Source organism: Indicator indicator, chromosome 33 (assembly GCF_027791375.1).
Source record: "Indicator indicator isolate 239-I01 chromosome 33, UM_Iind_1.1, whole genome shotgun sequence".
Classification (NCBI taxonomy): Eukaryota; Metazoa; Chordata; class Aves; order Piciformes; family Indicatoridae; genus Indicator; species Indicator indicator.
In genome coordinates this window covers 5747456-5765501 of record NC_072042.1, presented here as the reverse complement: position 1 = coordinate 5765501, position 18046 = coordinate 5747456, and the positions used below count along the sequence as shown (strand labels likewise).

At 50.0% G+C, this 18046-nt stretch overlaps 1 protein-coding gene across 1 annotated transcript; it reads right to left on the bottom strand.

Moving 5' to 3' along the window:
• Positions 1-2120: 2120 nt before the first annotated feature.
• ELOA (elongin A) lies at positions 2121-17579 on the bottom strand. The gene is made up of 11 exons (XM_054395261.1): positions 17508-17579; positions 9065-9121; positions 8395-8513; positions 6338-7535; positions 5394-5508; positions 4893-5048; positions 4638-4735; positions 3989-4169; positions 3390-3501; positions 2946-3097; positions 2121-2432 (listed from the first exon to the last, which is right to left on the bottom strand). The coding sequence occupies exons 1-11, from the start codon at positions 17577-17579 to the stop codon at positions 2371-2373; spliced, it is 2322 nt and encodes a 773-aa protein (XP_054251236.1). The 3' UTR covers positions 2121-2370.
• Between the last annotated feature and the right edge of the window lie 467 nt (positions 17580-18046).

Below are 18046 nucleotides of genomic sequence, written 5' to 3'. Positions count from 1 at the left end.
AGATTAAACACAGACACAGCTGGCAAAGCCTAGAGCAAAGAGCCTGCTCTGAGAGGGAAGGTACCTGGCCCCATAAGAGCAGTGCTTTGGGCAATACCCACACCTCAGTATGTCATGGTTGGATTAATGAAGTGGCAGTTCAGCAGTGCCCAAGATTATTCTCGGGCCTCACCTTTGGGTACCTGAACACAATGCTAGGCTCCTCCTTCCCTCCCCTCTGTCCCTACCCCAAGTACAGAGGAGAAATAAATGGTAGCACAACGGTCAGCAGAAGATAATATATTGTTATCTAATTAAAAATACAGCAAAATTAAATACAGCAAAAATGCAAGAGTAAGGAGCCAGTATTTTACAGCACAACACACACTGAAATGCTGCACGGTAACATTAAAGCATCTGGGACTGTAACAAACTTACAGCACATGAGAGTCTGAGAACATTTTTCCAAGACCTTCAAAATAAGAAGAGACCAAATAAACAAAGAGACAAGAGTTCAGAGCAGTCTGAAAGAAACAAAGGAGCAAAAAAAAAAAAAAAAAAAAAAGGGGGGGGGGCCTAAAAAGAAAGAAACTAACAGAAACAAGAAGCATACAGAGACTATTTAGAGTCCTCCAGAGAGAACTCTTCACAGCAAGGTTTTCCCTGCTCAGCACACAGACAACTCCACCAGTTTGGGGTTTGGCAGCCACAGAAAGCCAGCAGCAGAACTTCTCAAGGACTACCACCAACAGCATCCACTACCAGCACAGCAAAATCCTAGGGCAGCAAATATGGCTTGGAACAGGAGAACCTCTCCCCTTTCTGGTTCAGTCAGACCTCTCAGCCCTGTCAGAGGCCAGCTCCCTTCCCACAGGAACTGGGTCTAACCAGCTCCATCCTCAGCTTGCACCATCTCTGGGTACCTTTGCTTTTCAGGCAGATGTAACCCACAAGCAGAAATGTTCACCACAATAAGGCTTCACACTCCCTAGAGAGTGCCTCATCGTGTCCAGCTCCCTGCTGTGGTCCCAAGCAAGTCCACCTGCAATCACACCTCCTGGCTCACCACCTCCCCAGAGGAGCTGTGCTCCAGAGCATGTCTGCACACTTCCACCAACCCCTGGAGCTGCTGGGTCACATCACAGCTTTTCCTTCTAGTGCTCCAGTTCCTCAGACACCAAATATAAATGAGCTTTTTTAGCCTCCTGCTATGATGTCTGCAGGCATTAAAAACAAACCACAATCTGTAATTCATCCACTTCCAACCCCAATTGAGTAGCTTTGGGTACAAAGACTAAAATCCTTGCTTTTTCCAAAGAGAAAGCAGAGGAAAACATACAGGAAAGAGAGAGGATTTAAAGTACCAGCTTCTAAACCGGAAAAGAATCCTTCCCAATTCCACACAGAAAACATGATAGAAGTATTCCTTCCACTAAAAGAGGCAAATCGATGCCTTCATTGAGATTTAAAAACCTGTTTTCAATTCTAGAGGCAGACAAAATCCCCTAGCTCCAGAAAACCCCCAAAATTAAAAACCACCTTGGTGCACAGTAAAATTTCTTCCCCAAACCCTTCATAGTTTTCTTCCCAGTAGCCAGCAGAAGACAACAGCAGCAGAGAAAAAAAAGTCCCCAATGGCTCTTGGCATCCCTGCATGACAAAAAGCCTCTGTGCAAGATCTACACTAAACAGCAGAGAGAAGGCTGAGGGCTAAAATTTTATTAACAGACACAAGAGCAAAGCCTCAGGACTTAATGCACTTGCCAAAGGATGAAGGAGCAGGTGAACCACCAGTCCTACCTAGCCCAGAGAGTCCAGGTGGGACTTTGGGCCCAGCAGGTACCAGATCACAAAGAAAGGCTCAGATGCCACCAAATGGATCCTCAGACAGATGAATTTCCTGCCAGCTGGAGACACAGAGAAGCTGACCCTTGTACTGGATTGGGAAGCGGAAAGATTCCTGGGAGCAACATAAATAAAACTAGTGGGGGAGAAGGGCAAAAATATTAATTAAAACCGTTCCATAATTTATAAGAGGTTAAATAGTAAAATAGTCTCTGGATCTTCTACTCTCAGCAGGTGCCAAGACTTCACATTTTCTCATGTTGGGAGATGCTGTGCACCCTTCTTTAGATGGATGACAAAGCCAGAAACAGGATGCTAAGGGCTGGAGTAAAAGAGGGGAAGGCTGGGGGAGGGGGGGCCTTGACACTGAGAAAGGGACCAGAATAAAAAGATAAAATACTGTGCTGTCATCTTGTGCAGATCGAAGCTTCTCCCAGCAGCTGCAGCATCCAAAGAGTTCAAAAAGGAAAGGGCTGTTTGGGTACCTTCTTCCCTTTCAGTGCCACTCCTCTGCAAGCAGGAAAGTCCCAGATCTGCACTGCAAGCTTATCTCCGAGAGAAGCGGTTCTTGAAAGCTTTGATAGTCTTTGCCATCATGGGTGCAATTTCTGCAACACAGAGAGAGGAAAGCCACAAATGAAACCCCAGCACCTTAAAGCAGGAGTCAGGGACTAGGAGAGCAGAGAGCAGCTCAAAGCTGCAGCCCTGCCAAAGCAGAGGCAAAGTCAGCACTTTGTGGCCTCTCCTATCTTCAGGTCACAGCCTGAGGAGAACCCACCCCTTCTGCTCTGCCACAGCACAGATCTCTGCTTAAACTCTCCCAGCTTCCCTCCCAAGGCAGCTGCACTGCAGTTTCAACTGGACAGGCACAGCAGGAGGGCAAAGGCAGGGTTCCTGCACTCCATGAGCACAGGCTGATGCAGACAGCACCGAGCAGGCAGGGGAGATGGATGTTTTCCCCACACCTTTTCTTGTGCAAGGATTTGAACAGACTTGGATCATCCTCTCCTCAGGGAGAGAAGCCACCAACATCAACCCTCCTGCTCAGCCTGGATTTCTCCTACAGCAAAAGCAGCACATTTGTATATTTGTGAAGGAGCAGCTCTGAAGTTTGTACTTACTCTTCACTGGTGGTTTCCTGGGGTCGTAGGAGGAGAAGGTGCTACCTGAAGATGGGACAGAATGGGCACTGCTGGTGCTGGGCCCATCATAGGACTGCTCCTCACTCACACGAGGGTGGCTTTTGTTAGATGTGTAGAGGACTGGTTTTATTCTGGAAGAGATGGGGCAGATTTCAGGGAAGGAGTCACCATGGTTGGATGAAGTTCTTCAGACACAAGCCACATTTGTTGACAGCAGCATGGCTGATCCCACTTGGAACCATCAGTGACCAGGATCTCCACACTTCCTGGCACGAAAGAGGCTACTGCAGGTACAACTTTCACTGCAAAAGGACCTGCTGGACAGTGTCCTGTCCTGCCAGGACACAGAGCTTCAGGGGCAAGCTGGCAGGAGCCCACAGGTAAGGAAACCCTGAACAGGATGTGCTACTGAGAAACACTCACTTGGTCTTCTCTGGCAGAAGAGGTCCTCCAGTTCCAAACTTCTCTTGTCTCCTCCGTACGTCCCGAGGGGGCTTTGCTGCCGAGTTCACAAATGCCATTTTGGCCACTCTACCTGTAGGAGGCCAGAAGGAAACACTGCTTAGATCCAGCTTCCTGGAAAGGACGTTCCCCAGTCCTTGTCTTACCACTTCTCCTCAGCCCACCCACCCCAAAGCTCAGGTGACAGCCTCACCCCTAAAGGCTGAATCTCTTGGGCTGTGAGAAATCAGACTGATCAGCTCAGCCATTTCCATTCTCTTCACCAAAATGCTTCCCCCACCCTGATATTCTTCAACTCCAGCATGGAGAAGCCACTCTAGACCAGGAGGTGCCACTACAGCCCTGCATCATCTTCCTGCCCTGTGCAGCCTGCATCAACACCACCACTACAGACGAACTGAAGACGCTGCCAAGCGAACGCCACCGCATAGAGAACCGAAGCTAAGCAGCTTCTAAACCAGACTAGATCTCAATTAGTTGCTCCAAAAGACAGCGAGACAGCCCCTGGGCAGCATGCCCTGCCCCTCGTGTGAGCGCTGGGGCAGAGAATTCAGGCAGACCTTTGGGTTTGTTGGCGTGGGCAGAGCCGATGTTGCGTGCCAGCATCAGCAGGCGCTGCTCCCGCGCGTCGTGCAGCCGCAGGTACATCTCCCGCCAGGACTCGAACTCCTCTGGCTTCTCGTTCTTGAAGTCCCGGAGACAGTGGTTGTGCCACAGCTGATCTGTGTCCTCGATCAGCACCTGAAGCAAACCCATCTGTAAGCTGGCAGCACCTCCCCACACCTTTTGCTGCCCTCTCGCTCAGCACCGGCTGGCGCCGTAGAGTCAGGGAACGGTGAGGGTTGGAAAAGGAGCTCTGGAGATCATCAACCTCCCTGCTAGAGCAGGTTACACAGGAACACAGCTCTGGAGACTTTCAAAAGCCTCCTGGAAGGGGCCAGGCTCTGGAGGTCCCTACCAAGCCCTACCATCCTGTGATTCTATGAAGAGATGGGCAGCTGGCAAATGCAGGCACTCGGGGCTAGCAGAATCACAGGATGGTAGGGGTTGGAAGGGACCTCTGGACATCATCAACTCCAACACCACAGGATCACAGAAGCCACCTCTTGTTGTACAGAGCATTGCTCTCTACTCTGCTGCTACTGCAGCTAAGGACAGAGCATCACCTCCACAGGTCCCCAGCCCTTCCCCCAGGCCCAAGGCACTCACGTGGTTACATTCCTCGATGCGGTACAGCTGTTCTGGGGTGCACCTCTCCAACACTGGCTCCAGCACAGAGAAAGGGACACCACCCACTTCATAGATTGCTGGAGGAGAGGCAAAATGCACAGAGGATTTATCCTTCTCGTCCCTCAGAGGGTTCACCCTGCTCCTCCTTCACCAAGGAAAGACCTCGCTAGCCTGAAATGCAGTAGACAAAACTGCAGTGCAAGGTGAGGGGAAGGAGAAAGGAGCTGCACTTACAGTCAATGTTGTTACTGAGGACTCTGATGCACTGCTGGTACAGAGACATCATCTTTGGGAGGTAGGCAGTTTTGGAGCCCGAGTACACCTGCATCTTGGAGTTGAGGCGGCGGCCTGTGAAACCTGCTTCGCTCTCCTCCACCGGCGAGGACACCGCTGCCGAGAGAAGGACTTGGGGTAAGAGGGCAACAGAGAAGAATCCACCCTGATAAATGGCACAATAGTCACCTACAAGGGCCAAGTCTTCTCTAAAAGACCTGCAACCTAGCTCAGGAAGGGCAAATCCAAAGCCCAAGCTTCAAGAAGGGTCAGCAAAGGATCTTCCTTCATTTCTGCCACAGTATGTGGTATAAAAGCCACCTTTTGGCTGAAACCCAAGCTCCAGGCATCAGAGGCAGGACACCAGACCCAAAGACAAAGACCTGAACCCAGCCAGCATCCACTCCCTCTCACAAACAGTGGCTGCAGCCCATTTCAAACCCCTTTTCCTGCCCACTGTACCTTTCCTTTTCGTCTGGGAGCAGCTAATGGACTCGATTGAGGGGAGAGGGCGGTAGTTGGCCTGGATGGGTGGCAGGGGGATGTCTGGCAACGTTGGTACCACATCTAGAAGTATCTGGAAGGAGAGCACAAGCAAGTAAGCCACAATAGTGTCTGTTTCTATAGCAAACCCTGGCACTCACATGGCAATGAGCACTGCTCAGTTTTCAGGCTTTGACAAAAGGTGGTTTGTCTTCTTCTGATCCTTCCGAATCAGCTGCACTCTAACACCACTTCTCCCATTTCTCCCCCATTTCTGGAGACCCAACAGATTTAGTGATACTGTACTAGTGAGATTCAAAAAGGTCACTTTTAGAGAAGCAGAAAAGACTTGAAAGGAGAGACAAGGGAAGCTTGCAAGAAGGTGGAGATGCACTCCTTGCAGTCGTGTGCTGACTCACAGCTAAAGGTGTCCTTTAGCAAGTGGACTGGTTCCTGTCCAGTATACTTTCACTCCAGTCTTTAGCTGAAGCAGTTTTGTCTTTTACTCTCCCCATTTTTAACGCACCAGGTTTTCACAGAATGGCTTGGAAGGGACCTTGAAGTTCATCCAGGGACACCTCCTACTCAAGGCCTCCTCTAACCTGACCTTGAACACCTCCAGAGTGGAGGCATCCACAGCCTCCCTGGGCAACCTGTTCCAGTGCCTCAGCAGTGTTTTGCCTATTGCATTTCCTTCCCCCCCTCCCTCTTCACCCCCTTTTCCAGCAGAGCTCCACTCCCACAGCACAAAGCCCTGGCTGTGGGGTGTTAGGCACAGGTGGTATCTCCCAGCAGGAACCAGGACTGAGACACCAAAAGCACAGCACTTCCCAAAGGGAAAACTAATCAGCCCCAGACAACAGAGGACCAAGAGCAGCTGATTCCACCTTCTCTGTCTACTTTCAGATCCTTCCAAAGCTTACCCTCTTTGGTTTAGGAGGCTCTGGCTGTTTCTTCTCTGCCTTTTTCTCACTTGTTCGCTTGTGGCTTGGACTCTTCCGACTCGAGCTGGAGCTGTTGCTGCTGGCTTTGGATCCATTCTGTTTGCTGTGCCCTCTGTCTTTCTCCCCAGCTGACACAGAGGCTTTGACCACTTTCTTTTTCTTTTTCTGGGGCTGGTCATAGCTGAGGTATGACTCAAAGGACATTGTAGGTTGTTCAAATTCATCCTCCATTTCCCCCTCCCCCAAATTTGAGCCAAAAGCTGATTTTTTGTCCACCTCAGAGATTTTGCGCTTTCCCTCCGAAGATTTTAAGCTTCCAGAATTCCCCTTTTCTTTGATCCTATTTGATGAGTCACTCTCAGCTTTCCTTTTCTCCCTCTCTGTGTTTGAGCTTTCCAAGCCCAGCTTAGGCTTTTCCAATTTGCTCTTCTCAGAGTCCCGATGTTTTTGTTTCTTAACGTGGTTCTCCAAAGACTCCTCCAAGTGCAGCTTCTCCTTTTTGGAGCTGCTGCTTTCTCGGTTCTTCTCCTTTTTTGTGCCATCTGACACCCTCTGCTTCTCCTTGCTGCCCCCTGCCACAGGGGCTTCTCGGAGCTGTTCTTTAAAAGAGGCCTTGTGCAACCTTTCAGGGCTGAAGGCAGAGGTCCTGTCCTCCCCCCTGCCATCCAGTCGCTGCTTCTTGTGGGATTTGTGCTCTTTGCTGCGATTCACATTCCCTTTCTCACACAACTCACCAGGGTTCCTCTCCCGGCCTCCCCCCAGCTTCTCCTGAAAGCTGTGGCCTTTGCTGGCTTTCTGATGGAGCACTGTGGGTTCTTCCTGCTCCTCAGAGGCATAAGGGTCTGTGTACATGTCCTGAGGGCTCTCACTTGGCTCAGGTGACGCAGCTTGTCCATAGTCCGAGTACTCCTGATCTGAAGAGAGCACTGGGGAAGATCTGCCCCAACCCTTCCCCTCGTGGCTACTGTAGCCATAAGTCTCATGGGCTCTCTCAGGCTTAGGATACCTTTTGGACTTCTTTTCCCTATGATCTGGGCTATATGACTGGCTGCAAGATGGCTGGAAGGGTTCTGAATACTCCTCATCGGGTTCCTCATCCTCTCTGAGGGAGGGTTCCTGATGTCTCTTGCTTGAGCTGCTCCTCTCGTAGTCCCGGTCTTCAGAATCTAGGTTATTCCTGAAAGGTTAAGAAACCAAAATAAATAACACTAAAACTTCCCAGCATGAACAAGGAGAGTCACTCTCCATGAGCTATGAGGCTGAGGACTTCTCTTGCAGAAGACTAAGGTTGTCTTCGGTAGTTTGGTGCAAAACTGCCATCAGTTCTCCCAAGCAGAGCAATTTTCAGGGATTTAGAAACTGCATTTCCAGTGCAGGACTGAAGGATGTTCATTAGGACTGGAAATGTCACAGTTCACTGGGAAGCTAAGACAGAGGTGTACAGAGACATCTCCATGCCTACAGGCTCCTGGCTGTGTGGTACCTATGGGAACACTGTCCCCCAGTTCACCATGCAGGGACATCACAGCCATTGAAATGCTGATGAACAACCTAAATGATCTGATCTTTGCTAGGCTCCACCCAGCTGTGACCACAATCTACTTGTGGTGAGCATCAGCTTTTCATTTCTGTAGCATTTTTGCACACAAAAGCTTTCTTTCAAAGCAAGCCACTCCTTCACTTGGGCCTAGAACTTCCTCTGCTTTAGCATCCTAAAATGGGAAGCAAGCAGATTGCATCTCTTACTTCACTAAGGGCACTTTTGGGGCATCTCCTCTTAATCTCTTCATCAAGCTGCAAGTTCTTGAGAACCAGCCTCTGCTCTCCCCCAGACTGCAGCCCTCAGCACCCCAACGCTCTGTGGCTGGCAGAGGCAGGAGGCTTAGGCCATGAGAAGGCAAAGCCCCATGCAGAGCTGTGACACAGGTTTTTCCAGAGCCTTCACTTTTGTTTCTTTGATCAGAGAAGCTGATGATCTCTACTGCAAAAAACAGAGCAAAACTCAGCCATGGGGATAACTGAGCAGGCTCACTCACCTGTCTGCCTCCTGGGACACCGGCACCAGCTTCTTCCACCTGGCTACGAGGTTCTTGGCAAAGTCTCCTACAAGCTCATGCTTCCTTAAGCTGTTCACAGTCTTCCCAACACCTGTTTCCTTCAGGAGAGAGCCAAGACATGAATCCATCTCAGCAAAACAGTCAGCAGCCTCACCTCTGCTAAAAGGAGTAAGGTCAACCTGCTACCTCTTGAGAAATAAGATTCCACTACCTAAAAGCAAAGATATTGCAGTTCTCCAAATCAAAGAAGGCTGAACGCTGCCTCAGACACTTAATTAGTTGTATTAATTAACCATTACCATGACTGTTGGTAAGTTTGAAGGTGGAAGGCATTGATAATTTTAAGGATTAGCACTTCCTAATTCCATGCAGATTCAGTTATCACTAGGAACTGCTCCACCTCGATACCCCAGTCAAGTGCTAAACCTTGGGAAGAACAAAGGGTGACAAACTGTCCTCCATGGCTTCATACTTGCTTGACAAGCTCCCTCCCCATGCCTGGAACCTCTGGAATCAATTCATGCCTGTGACACTAAGCTGAAGGAGGTGGCCAGAGCAACACAGCAGCCTGCTGCAGGGAAAGCAGGCAAACAGTTACCCTGGGCCTTGACAGCTAGGATGAAAGCCTGAGAGGTTTCACAGCTCTTACCACAAGGATGTCAACTGTGATGGGCAGCTCTGCCAGCCTCTTCAGACTCTTCAGCAGCTGCAGAAGCAAGAAAGAAAATGTTCAGGCTTGTCACACTGAACCACACACTGTAGTTAGAAAGGAAGAAGATTCCACACTCCACGAGAGCTTGGTGGAGAGATCCAAGTGGCAGACAGCTGCTGTCTGCTCAAAGAAGCTGAACACCAGGGCCAACTGTAAGGAAATTGTCCCCTCTCAGCTTCCAAGGGCCCACCTGAAATCTGAAAAGTCAAATTTTAATGCTTCTTTCACTCTGAAGTTTGGCTTACAGCACAGCAGCAGACACACACAGCTCTGCTGCACAGCAAGAGGAAGAACAGACTTGGAAGCTTGGGACTCTTGAAGGTGGTGCTGAGAAACACATCTCTTGGTGAGGAGGGGAAAAAAACCATTCAAGAGTCCTTTCTGAAGTTTTGCAAGCTAGACACTGAGGGAAGAAAGGTTTCTAGATGCTCTTAAGGATCTCAGGGGGAAGCCAGCTCTCCTCTGCAGACCTTCCACTCTCTCAGTGCTCCTGACAGTCCCTCTCCTCTCAGCTCTATGAAGGTGACTGATCCACAGCCACTGCCTCTCACCCCACTCTTCTCCCTTCCCTTCACCATACAGTGAAAGATGTTTTCCTCCACACACACCACAGCTGCTCCAAGGGCCAGGGAAGGAAGAGGAGCCCTCTCCAACCTGCATCCCAGGGACAGGCTGCAGGTGAAGGGGACCACCCAGATGATGTGGGACATCATTTATCATGGACTCATAGAACTATTTAGGTTGGAAAAGATCTCCAAGGTTATTCAGTCCAACCACTGACCTCATACCACTCATGACCATTAAACCATGTCCTGAAGTGCCACATCTACACATTTTTTGAACACCTCCAAAGATGGAGATTCCACCACCTCCCTGGACAGCCTGACCACTCTTGCAGCAAAGCAATTGTTCCTCATATCCAACCTGAACCTCCTCAGGTGCAACTTGAGGTCATTTTCTCTCATTCTATCGCTTGAGACTAACCCCCACCTCACCACGACCTCCTTTTAGGTAGTGGTAGAGGGCAGTGAGGTCTTCCCTCAGCCTCACTGAGATGTCCACCAACTTCTGCCTTGCAGCACTGACAGCACTGCTGCCCCTCACATCATTTCCCACAGCTCAGCTGTAGCCACGCAGCAGCCTTGTCAGCGTTCCCTTTATTATAGCTCCTATACTGCCCAGGCTTGGGTCAGCAGGGCTGTGCTATATGCCATACAAAGGGCTGTCCCTGATCCAGAAGATCTCTTTAAAGCACTCTGCTCATGCTCAAATTAGCACAGCTGGCCTAAGCTACTCCAATCATCCCCACTCGCATCGTGCAAGGATCAGAGAGGTTTTAGAGGTTCCCTTCCAAGATCTTTTAACCTATTTGGAGAGTGCTGTGACTTTCAGAGAGAAAATTCTCCTCCTCCAGACACAGATAAGGCTTAAGCAGGAGCATAGCACTGCCCCATTTCCGTTATATTTAGGACTTCCTTGCTGTGATCAAAGTAATCTAAGACTCAAAACTTAGTGACACTGCTCACAGATGCTGTCCCAGTGCCACACAGCCTGGCAATGCCCAAGCAAGGATACATTCAGGAGTTGTGTTCATACAGCACAGCAAAACCTCACTTTGCTTGCAACTTCTGCAGACCACAGGTCCAGGTCCAAATGCATGAGATGCACAGCTCCAGAACTTGTGCCAATTTGTGTTTCCTATGGAGAGGAGCTGATGGAGCACACTCCACTGCCTGCAGCTGAAATCAGCCAAGCAGACTCATACCTGGCAGCTCATTTCTGAAACAAGATCTGAGTCTCCTCTGGAGAATTTCAAGACCCATTTGGCCGGTGCAAAGTGTGGGTAGCCCCCTGGGGTGCCCTGGGTTTGCCCTGCTGACAGAGTAAAGCTGTAGCTGTTCCAGAACTGTAGTGGAAACAGTTACTGCAGAAGAGCCACAGGGCTGTTTTCTGCTGTAGGAAGGAGCTCAGCAGATACAGTCGGTCAAGACAAAACTGTTGCACCTAAATTCAAGGGTAGAAACTGTTCCAAGGATACAGTTGAAAATGTATCAACAATAACAAGAGTGGAGGTCACTGGGCTTTGTGCTGGGGAAGTGAAAAGGTTTGAAGCCTCTATCCTGCTCGTTAGAGCTTGTGGATGCCAACCACTTCTCCCTCCCCTTGCAAAACTGCAGAGGATCAACAGAAAAGGAAATGACAATGCCACAAGGTGAGTAGAGAACAAGCCAGGCTGTGCAAATAGTGCCCCAGGACATCCAGTGCCCCAGGACTTCCAGTGCCCAAGGAACACAGACAAGCAGTTACTGCCCCAAAGCTGACACAAGGCTCAGGGAACAGGGGCACTAATTCTCTGTGCACAATGTGCTGAGCAAATACTGAAGTCTTGTGAGTGCTGTCAACACCACGGAGCCCAAGAAGCCCTGGAATGGATTCCTCAGCAGTTCCTCAGTTCCATGTGGGGCTCCACCAGTCAAACCCTGCACTGGTCTTGGCTGAGAGGGTGTGAAAAGGAATCTAATCCTTGCATCACATGTCCTCCAGCTAGGCTGGAGCTGTATGCATGGGGCTCCATCTGAAAGGATCAGCAGTTGAGCACTTCTGTGCCCATGCTTCTTTCACTTGAAACGAGGGAAACATCAACCAAACACCCATAAACAGCCATAACAGAAGCTTCCACTTTAAATGTATCATCCTGGAGCACAGGATACCAGCACATGCTGGGCCCACACCTGGGCTCAACCCCAATTCCAAACTTCAGCTGAAAACTGCAGCTCTGAACTCTGGTGCCCAGCTGGAGAGTTGCTGTCAGCCACAGACACAGCCGAATGTCACCAAACAGCTCCGGGCAGCACCCACGCATTACAACAGCTGCTGCGGGCAGCAGATTTTGGCAGTGTGTCGGAGAAGGGAGATGCGGACACCAGATGGTTCATCAGCAAGTCTCATTTATTGGCACTTAGTGTTGAGGTTAAATACAATAGTTAATTAGCTCATACATATTGCAGAATTTAAAGCTCATTATTGGTTACTGACTATCTGCATTCCTGGCATACTTCTGCATTCCTGGCTAAAAGCTAACTTCCTGTTCCGTTTCGACATCCTGTTTATCTCCATTCTTCTTAGCTTCTGTCTTTTCAAGGACAGTCTGTCCTTGGCGTTACCCTTGCCTTATTTCTCTCTCATCAGTAAGTTAATCTGACTATGGCCTTTTTCTGTAAGCCAATCCTGTATGACATCCTCCACACTTCCCCCGTTTTCTTTTTGGGCCAACAGGTTAGTTTGCCATGTCTTCTCAATCATCCTGCTAACCATTGTTTGTAAGCTATCAGCAGGAGTGGCTTCCAAAATGTGATGTTTCCAGTGGCTACCTATCTTCCAGGTAATTGCTGCTTTTCTGGATTTCTTTCCTGCATCTGTAAAAACTGTAACACCCCCCGCCAATGGCTGTTCAGACCGTAAGGGTTTAGCAATCCAGTCCCAATTTTTCAACCATTGTAGTTGATGAGGCATTAAAGGGCCCGTTCGAATGAGTGCTCCTGCTCCCAGGAGCGCCATCTGCAATTCTTCAGAATTAAGCAAAAACCAATCCAGATTTTCGGCTAATATTGGTAAATAAATTGTAATAGGCTCCATTCCTACTACTTCCACTACTCTGGCACGCCCTTTTTTTATCAGCATAGCTAATTGTTCAATTTTTGTACTGATTGTCTTCCTAGCCTGCAAAGGCGGTGATAACCATTCCAGCACCCTAAGCTCCCCCGTTTTCTTTTCAATTTGAGTGAGAGCCCCAAAAAGATGTGCAGGCGTGGACCAAATCGTAAGGTCAATGGGTGAGGCAACGTCCCGCCGGGAGACAAATCCTGAATCCACGCATCGTAAAATGTCTTGTAAAACAGCCTCCTGTTCCGGTGTAATTGTAACGGGAGTAGTCGGATCAGTTCCCTTAAGCAATGGCCGAAGGGGATCTAACAATGAGTTAGGAATTCCAATGACAGGCTTCAACCATTGTAAGTCCCCCAAAAAACGCTGAGCTTCATTGAGATTGGTAAGTTTTGTTGCCAGCTGCAGTTTCTGTGGGCGTATACTCTGATTAGTAATGGACCAACCTAAATATTTCCATGGAGACGAGCGCTGAATCTTCTCTTGTGCAATCACAAGAGACGACTGTGCCAGGGTGGATTGAATCTGCCGCAACTGTTGTTCAGTAAACTGTTCTGCTTGAGCAAATAAAATGTCATCCATATAGTGGTAGATAATTGTTTCAGGCCACTTTACCCGTAAGGGTTGAAGGGCTGCATCCACATATAGTTGACACAATGTGGGTGAATTACGCATCCCTTGTGGCAATACTGTCCATTCAAATCGCTTATCCGGTTCTCCTCTATTAATGGCCGGCAGTGTAAAAGCAAAGCGCTTGGTATCCTGTGAGTGCAAGGCAATAGTGAAAAAACAATCCTTTAGGTCTATAATCAAAAGTGGCCAATCTTGTGGTAACATGGATGGATTAGGGAGTCCAGGTTGAAGTGCTCCCATAGCTTCCATTTGCTCATTCACAGCCCTAAGATCATGTAGAAGACGATATTTTCCTGATTTTTTCCTAATAACAAAGATTGGTGTATTCCATGGACTAGTGGATAATTGTAAATGTCCTTGTTGCAATTGTTCTTCCACTAGCTGATGGGCTGCAAGAAGACTTTCCCTTTTTAAAGGCCATTGCTTAACCATTACAGGAACATCAGTGATCCATGTAAGTGGAATTGGGAAAGTCCAAGCAATGGCGATTACCCCAAAGGGTGCTCATTTGATAACACCACCCCAAGTTGTGCTAATACATCTCTTCCTATCAGGCATTGAACTGAAGGGGGCAAAGTCACTACAGACAAGACAGTAACCAGCTGTTGACCATCGATTGCCACTGTCACTGGTGGTGTCTTTTGTGCTAAAGTAAGTCCACCCACTCCCGTCACTGTGTCAGTGGTGGCTCTAATAGGCCAGTCTTGTGGCCACTTGTCTGGAGACACAATGCTGGCATCCGCTCCGGTGTCCAGCAAGCCCTTTAGTTCAATTGTTTTTCCCGCATAAGAAATCTTAATTTTCTTTGTGGGTCTGGTATGTAAGTCCATTGTGAGCATTGCGATACCAGATGATCCAAAACCCTGATCACCCCGAGGGTCATTTCGCAGTGGCTGCAAACCACTGCTCAGCTGTGGGAGTGGTATAAGCTGAGCAATCCGTTGTCCTGCTTCAATTGTTAAAGGTGGAAAAGGAGTATGTGCCATAATCTGTATTTCTCCCTTAAAGTCCGCGTCAATCACACCAGGCAGCACAAAAAGTCCCATGATTGAGGTGGACGATCTGCCGAGCAACAACCCTCCATAGCACTGTCCCTTTATTTGTATAGGTCCATAAAGTCCTGTAGGAATTTTTGTAGGTCGTGTTGTTGCCAATGTGACTCTTACTGCTGCTGCCAGGTCGAGTCCCAAGCTCCCTGCTGTTGCAGGTTGAAGACAGGAGGTGGCACTGATGTTACGGCAGCTACTTGTGTCCGGGCGCGGCTGCCTTTCGCGCTGCGCTGGGCGTTTCCCGACCGGCGGCGGCATGCAGAGGAGTTGTGACTATCGCTTCTACAGTTTTGACACCAGACGCCTGTTGCTTGACATTCTCTCCTAATGTGACCTCCTCCTCCGCAACGATAACATTTCAAAAAAGCTTGACGTCGATCGGTGGAGGTTGCTGGAGCCACCGTAGAAGCTCGGAGTGGCGCAAGAGCAGCAAGTACTTGATTTTGTGTCAATTCTGCCTGTTTCTGCAAACCTACTCCTAACTCTTTAATAGCATTGACTAGAAAGGCCTGTTGCCCCGAGGGTTGCAATGCCATTCTCTCTAGTGCCTCCTCTATAGACCAATTCGCTCCTAAAGTTGCTAATACCCTTTTTGTGACCTCATTGCTGTTCTGTAAGGCGCACTGTTTTAGCAGAGCACCCCTCATGTAGTCCGGTACTCCGGCTTTCTCTATTGCTGCAGCGGCTTTGTCTATAAAGCTTCCAAATGACTCATCCCTTCCTTGTTTAATTCCCATGTACATAGGTACTCCCGTACTATCTTTCACCTGATCCATAGCCAACCTTACTAGTCGCATAGCTTCCCTTACTTTCTCTGGACCCATTATCATTTGAGCTTCTGTCCTGCGATAAAGCCCTATTCCCATTAATTCATCCAGCGTAATTCCCTGAAGCGGATCTCCCGGCCCCCTTTGCACACTTATAGATTCTTGCACCCGTGCCTGCCAATGAGCATTGAATAACAGCTGTTGATGTTGTGTAAACATTAATTTTGCTATACTCCGTAGATCATTAGGCACAAGCAGCTGTGTATCAAACAAATAATCTAACATCTGCTTAACAGGTTCACTCTTAAATCCGAACTGACTCACTGTCTGTCTCAACTGTGCTAGTAGTTTCCAATCTAATGGTGTATAAGTACCCACTTGCTGTACTTGTCCATTCTGATCTACTTGCTGGTCATAAAATACGGGAAATGCCCATTCTTTCGCCGCCTCCACCTGCACCTCATCTCCATTCTCCAACCCATTCTTTGCCAAGGCATTCCATGCTTCCCGCCTCTGCTTTACCATCTCCTCCCACAGGTCACTAAGTGCCCCAGGGACAGGTTCTGGCTCCTGCAGTGGTTGAGAAGCACCAATCTCAGTGGCCTTGTGGGCTGTGTTAGCGCTAATGGGTTCAGAAGATACAGGAGATTCTGATACCTCTTCTAAGGAAGGTGCAGTGGGCTCGGCAGAGCTGGTTGTGGCACCCGTACCTCCAGCAAGGGGTATTACCACCCGCGTCACACTCGGTGCACGGGGCTCATCCTCTGATCCATACTGTGCATTCTTTTTATACGCCTCTGCTGCCTCTTTAGCTGCCCTTCTCTCTGATTCTTGTTTTAACAACTCATTATGCACTACTCTCCAGATTTTCCCTAACTTTTTTGCCGTCTTATCATCCTCCAGGACCGCACTCCATAACTCATCTCCTAACTTCCTCCATTCTGTGATTTCATGAATTGTATGTGGATTTCCAAAACAACCTTTTGCATGACCCCATGCTAACAATCCCGTGAGGTCTTTTCTTACATCTATCTCCTTCACCCCCCTCCTTTCTAGGTGGGTCATAAATAAATCATATGCTGCTTGCCTGTCCATTTTTGTCGTCAGCGCTGTTGCAACTCTCCGGCTCCGGCAGCACGTATGGCCCAGGACCACCGCTGTAGCTCCTGAGGGTGCCTTCCCTCCTTCGTTTGGCACCGGCCCGGTTGCGTCGGGTCCCAACCCTACTTCACCGACCGTGGCGCGTCCTCCCCCGTTTTCTTTTAGCGAGACGCAGAGGATTCGGACGTCGGGGTCACCATTTGTCGGAGAAGGGAGATGCGGACACCAGATGGTTCATCAGCAAGTCTCATTTATTGGCACTTAGTGTTGAGGTTAAATACAATAGTTAATTAGCTCATACATATTGCAGAATTTAAAGCTCATTATTGGTTACTGACTATCTGCATTCCTGGCATACTTCTGCATTCCTGGCTAAAAGCTAACTTCCTGTTCCGTTTCGACATCCTGTTTATCTCCATTCTTCTTAGCTTCTGTCTTTTCAAGGACAGTCTGTCCTTGGCGTTACCCTTGCCTTATTTCTCTCTCATCAGTAAGTTAATCTGACTATGGCCTTTTTCTGTAAGCCAATCCTGTATGACATCCTCCACAGCAGTGGACACCTTCCCTCGTGGAGACGGGTGAGGGGCATCAAGCAGCTTCCCCAAGGCCTAAGGGCGAACCCAGGCCTACACCCCAGCGACCGTGGGGGCCTTGCCAAGGTCCTGGGCCCCGCCGGTCCCACAGCAGAGCTATGCCTCCCTGTCATCTCAGGCCGGACACCGCGGCTCTTCCACCATGAACACGTCACCAGAGCAAGACTCTTCCGGCAAGTTCTCCCGTTGCCCGCTTGCCCGGCAAACCGCATCCCACCGACGTGCCACGGCGGGACCCCACACAAGGGCCCCGGCACGTCGCAGCGGATGTCCCGCTGGGCAGCAGGGGCCTGCGAGCCCAGCCCCGGCTGGGAGCAGCACGGGGGCCTTCCACCGAGGACAACCCTCCGGGCCTGTCCTCCGAGCCGTTGCCGGCCGCCTGCCTTGCCCCACGGACCACGGTCCCGATGGGGCAAGAAACTTCGGTAGGGGGATGCCAGGCGAAGGACAGGCCCCGGCGCGGCCCCGCTCCCCGTGCCTCCCGCCAGATGGCCCGGGCCCTCCCGACCCCCGGCCCTGCCGCACAGCCCTTGCCGCGGAGGGGAAGCCCCGACCGCGCCGCCGGCCCCATCACCTTCTTGGGCTCCGAGCTGCCCGCCAGCCGCGACTGCAGCTTGCCCACAACTTCCAGCACCGACTCCGCCATTTTTACTGCTGGAGAGGCCGCGGCGGCGGAAACAGCTTCACCGCCCGCTGGCCACACAGCCTTTCCCCACAGCCGCCGCCATCTTGGCTGCGGGCAGGAAGCGGAAGCCGCGCAGCTGTTGCCCCTGCCGGTGGCGACTACGATGGCTGAGGGCAGAGTTCGGCGACCGCCATCCTGGGGCCTGGCAGCGGAGGCTGACAGAGCCATCTTGAGTGCTGGTAGGGCACTGCCGAAGGGAGTGCTACGGCCACTGCCGCCCCTCACTGGAGAAGAGCCGCCTCCGGGCCCCCCGTGGACAGAAGTCTTTCCTGAGACAAATGTCGCTCCATATCTATTCCCATTGTCTTCTGACAGCCAATGGCTCCACCACTGCTGTTAGGAGTGAGTGGAAAGTATTTTTTTTACTTTAATTTATGGCTAAAGGCAAACTGAGCAGAGCAGCAGCTGCCCAGTCCAGGGGCTCCTCA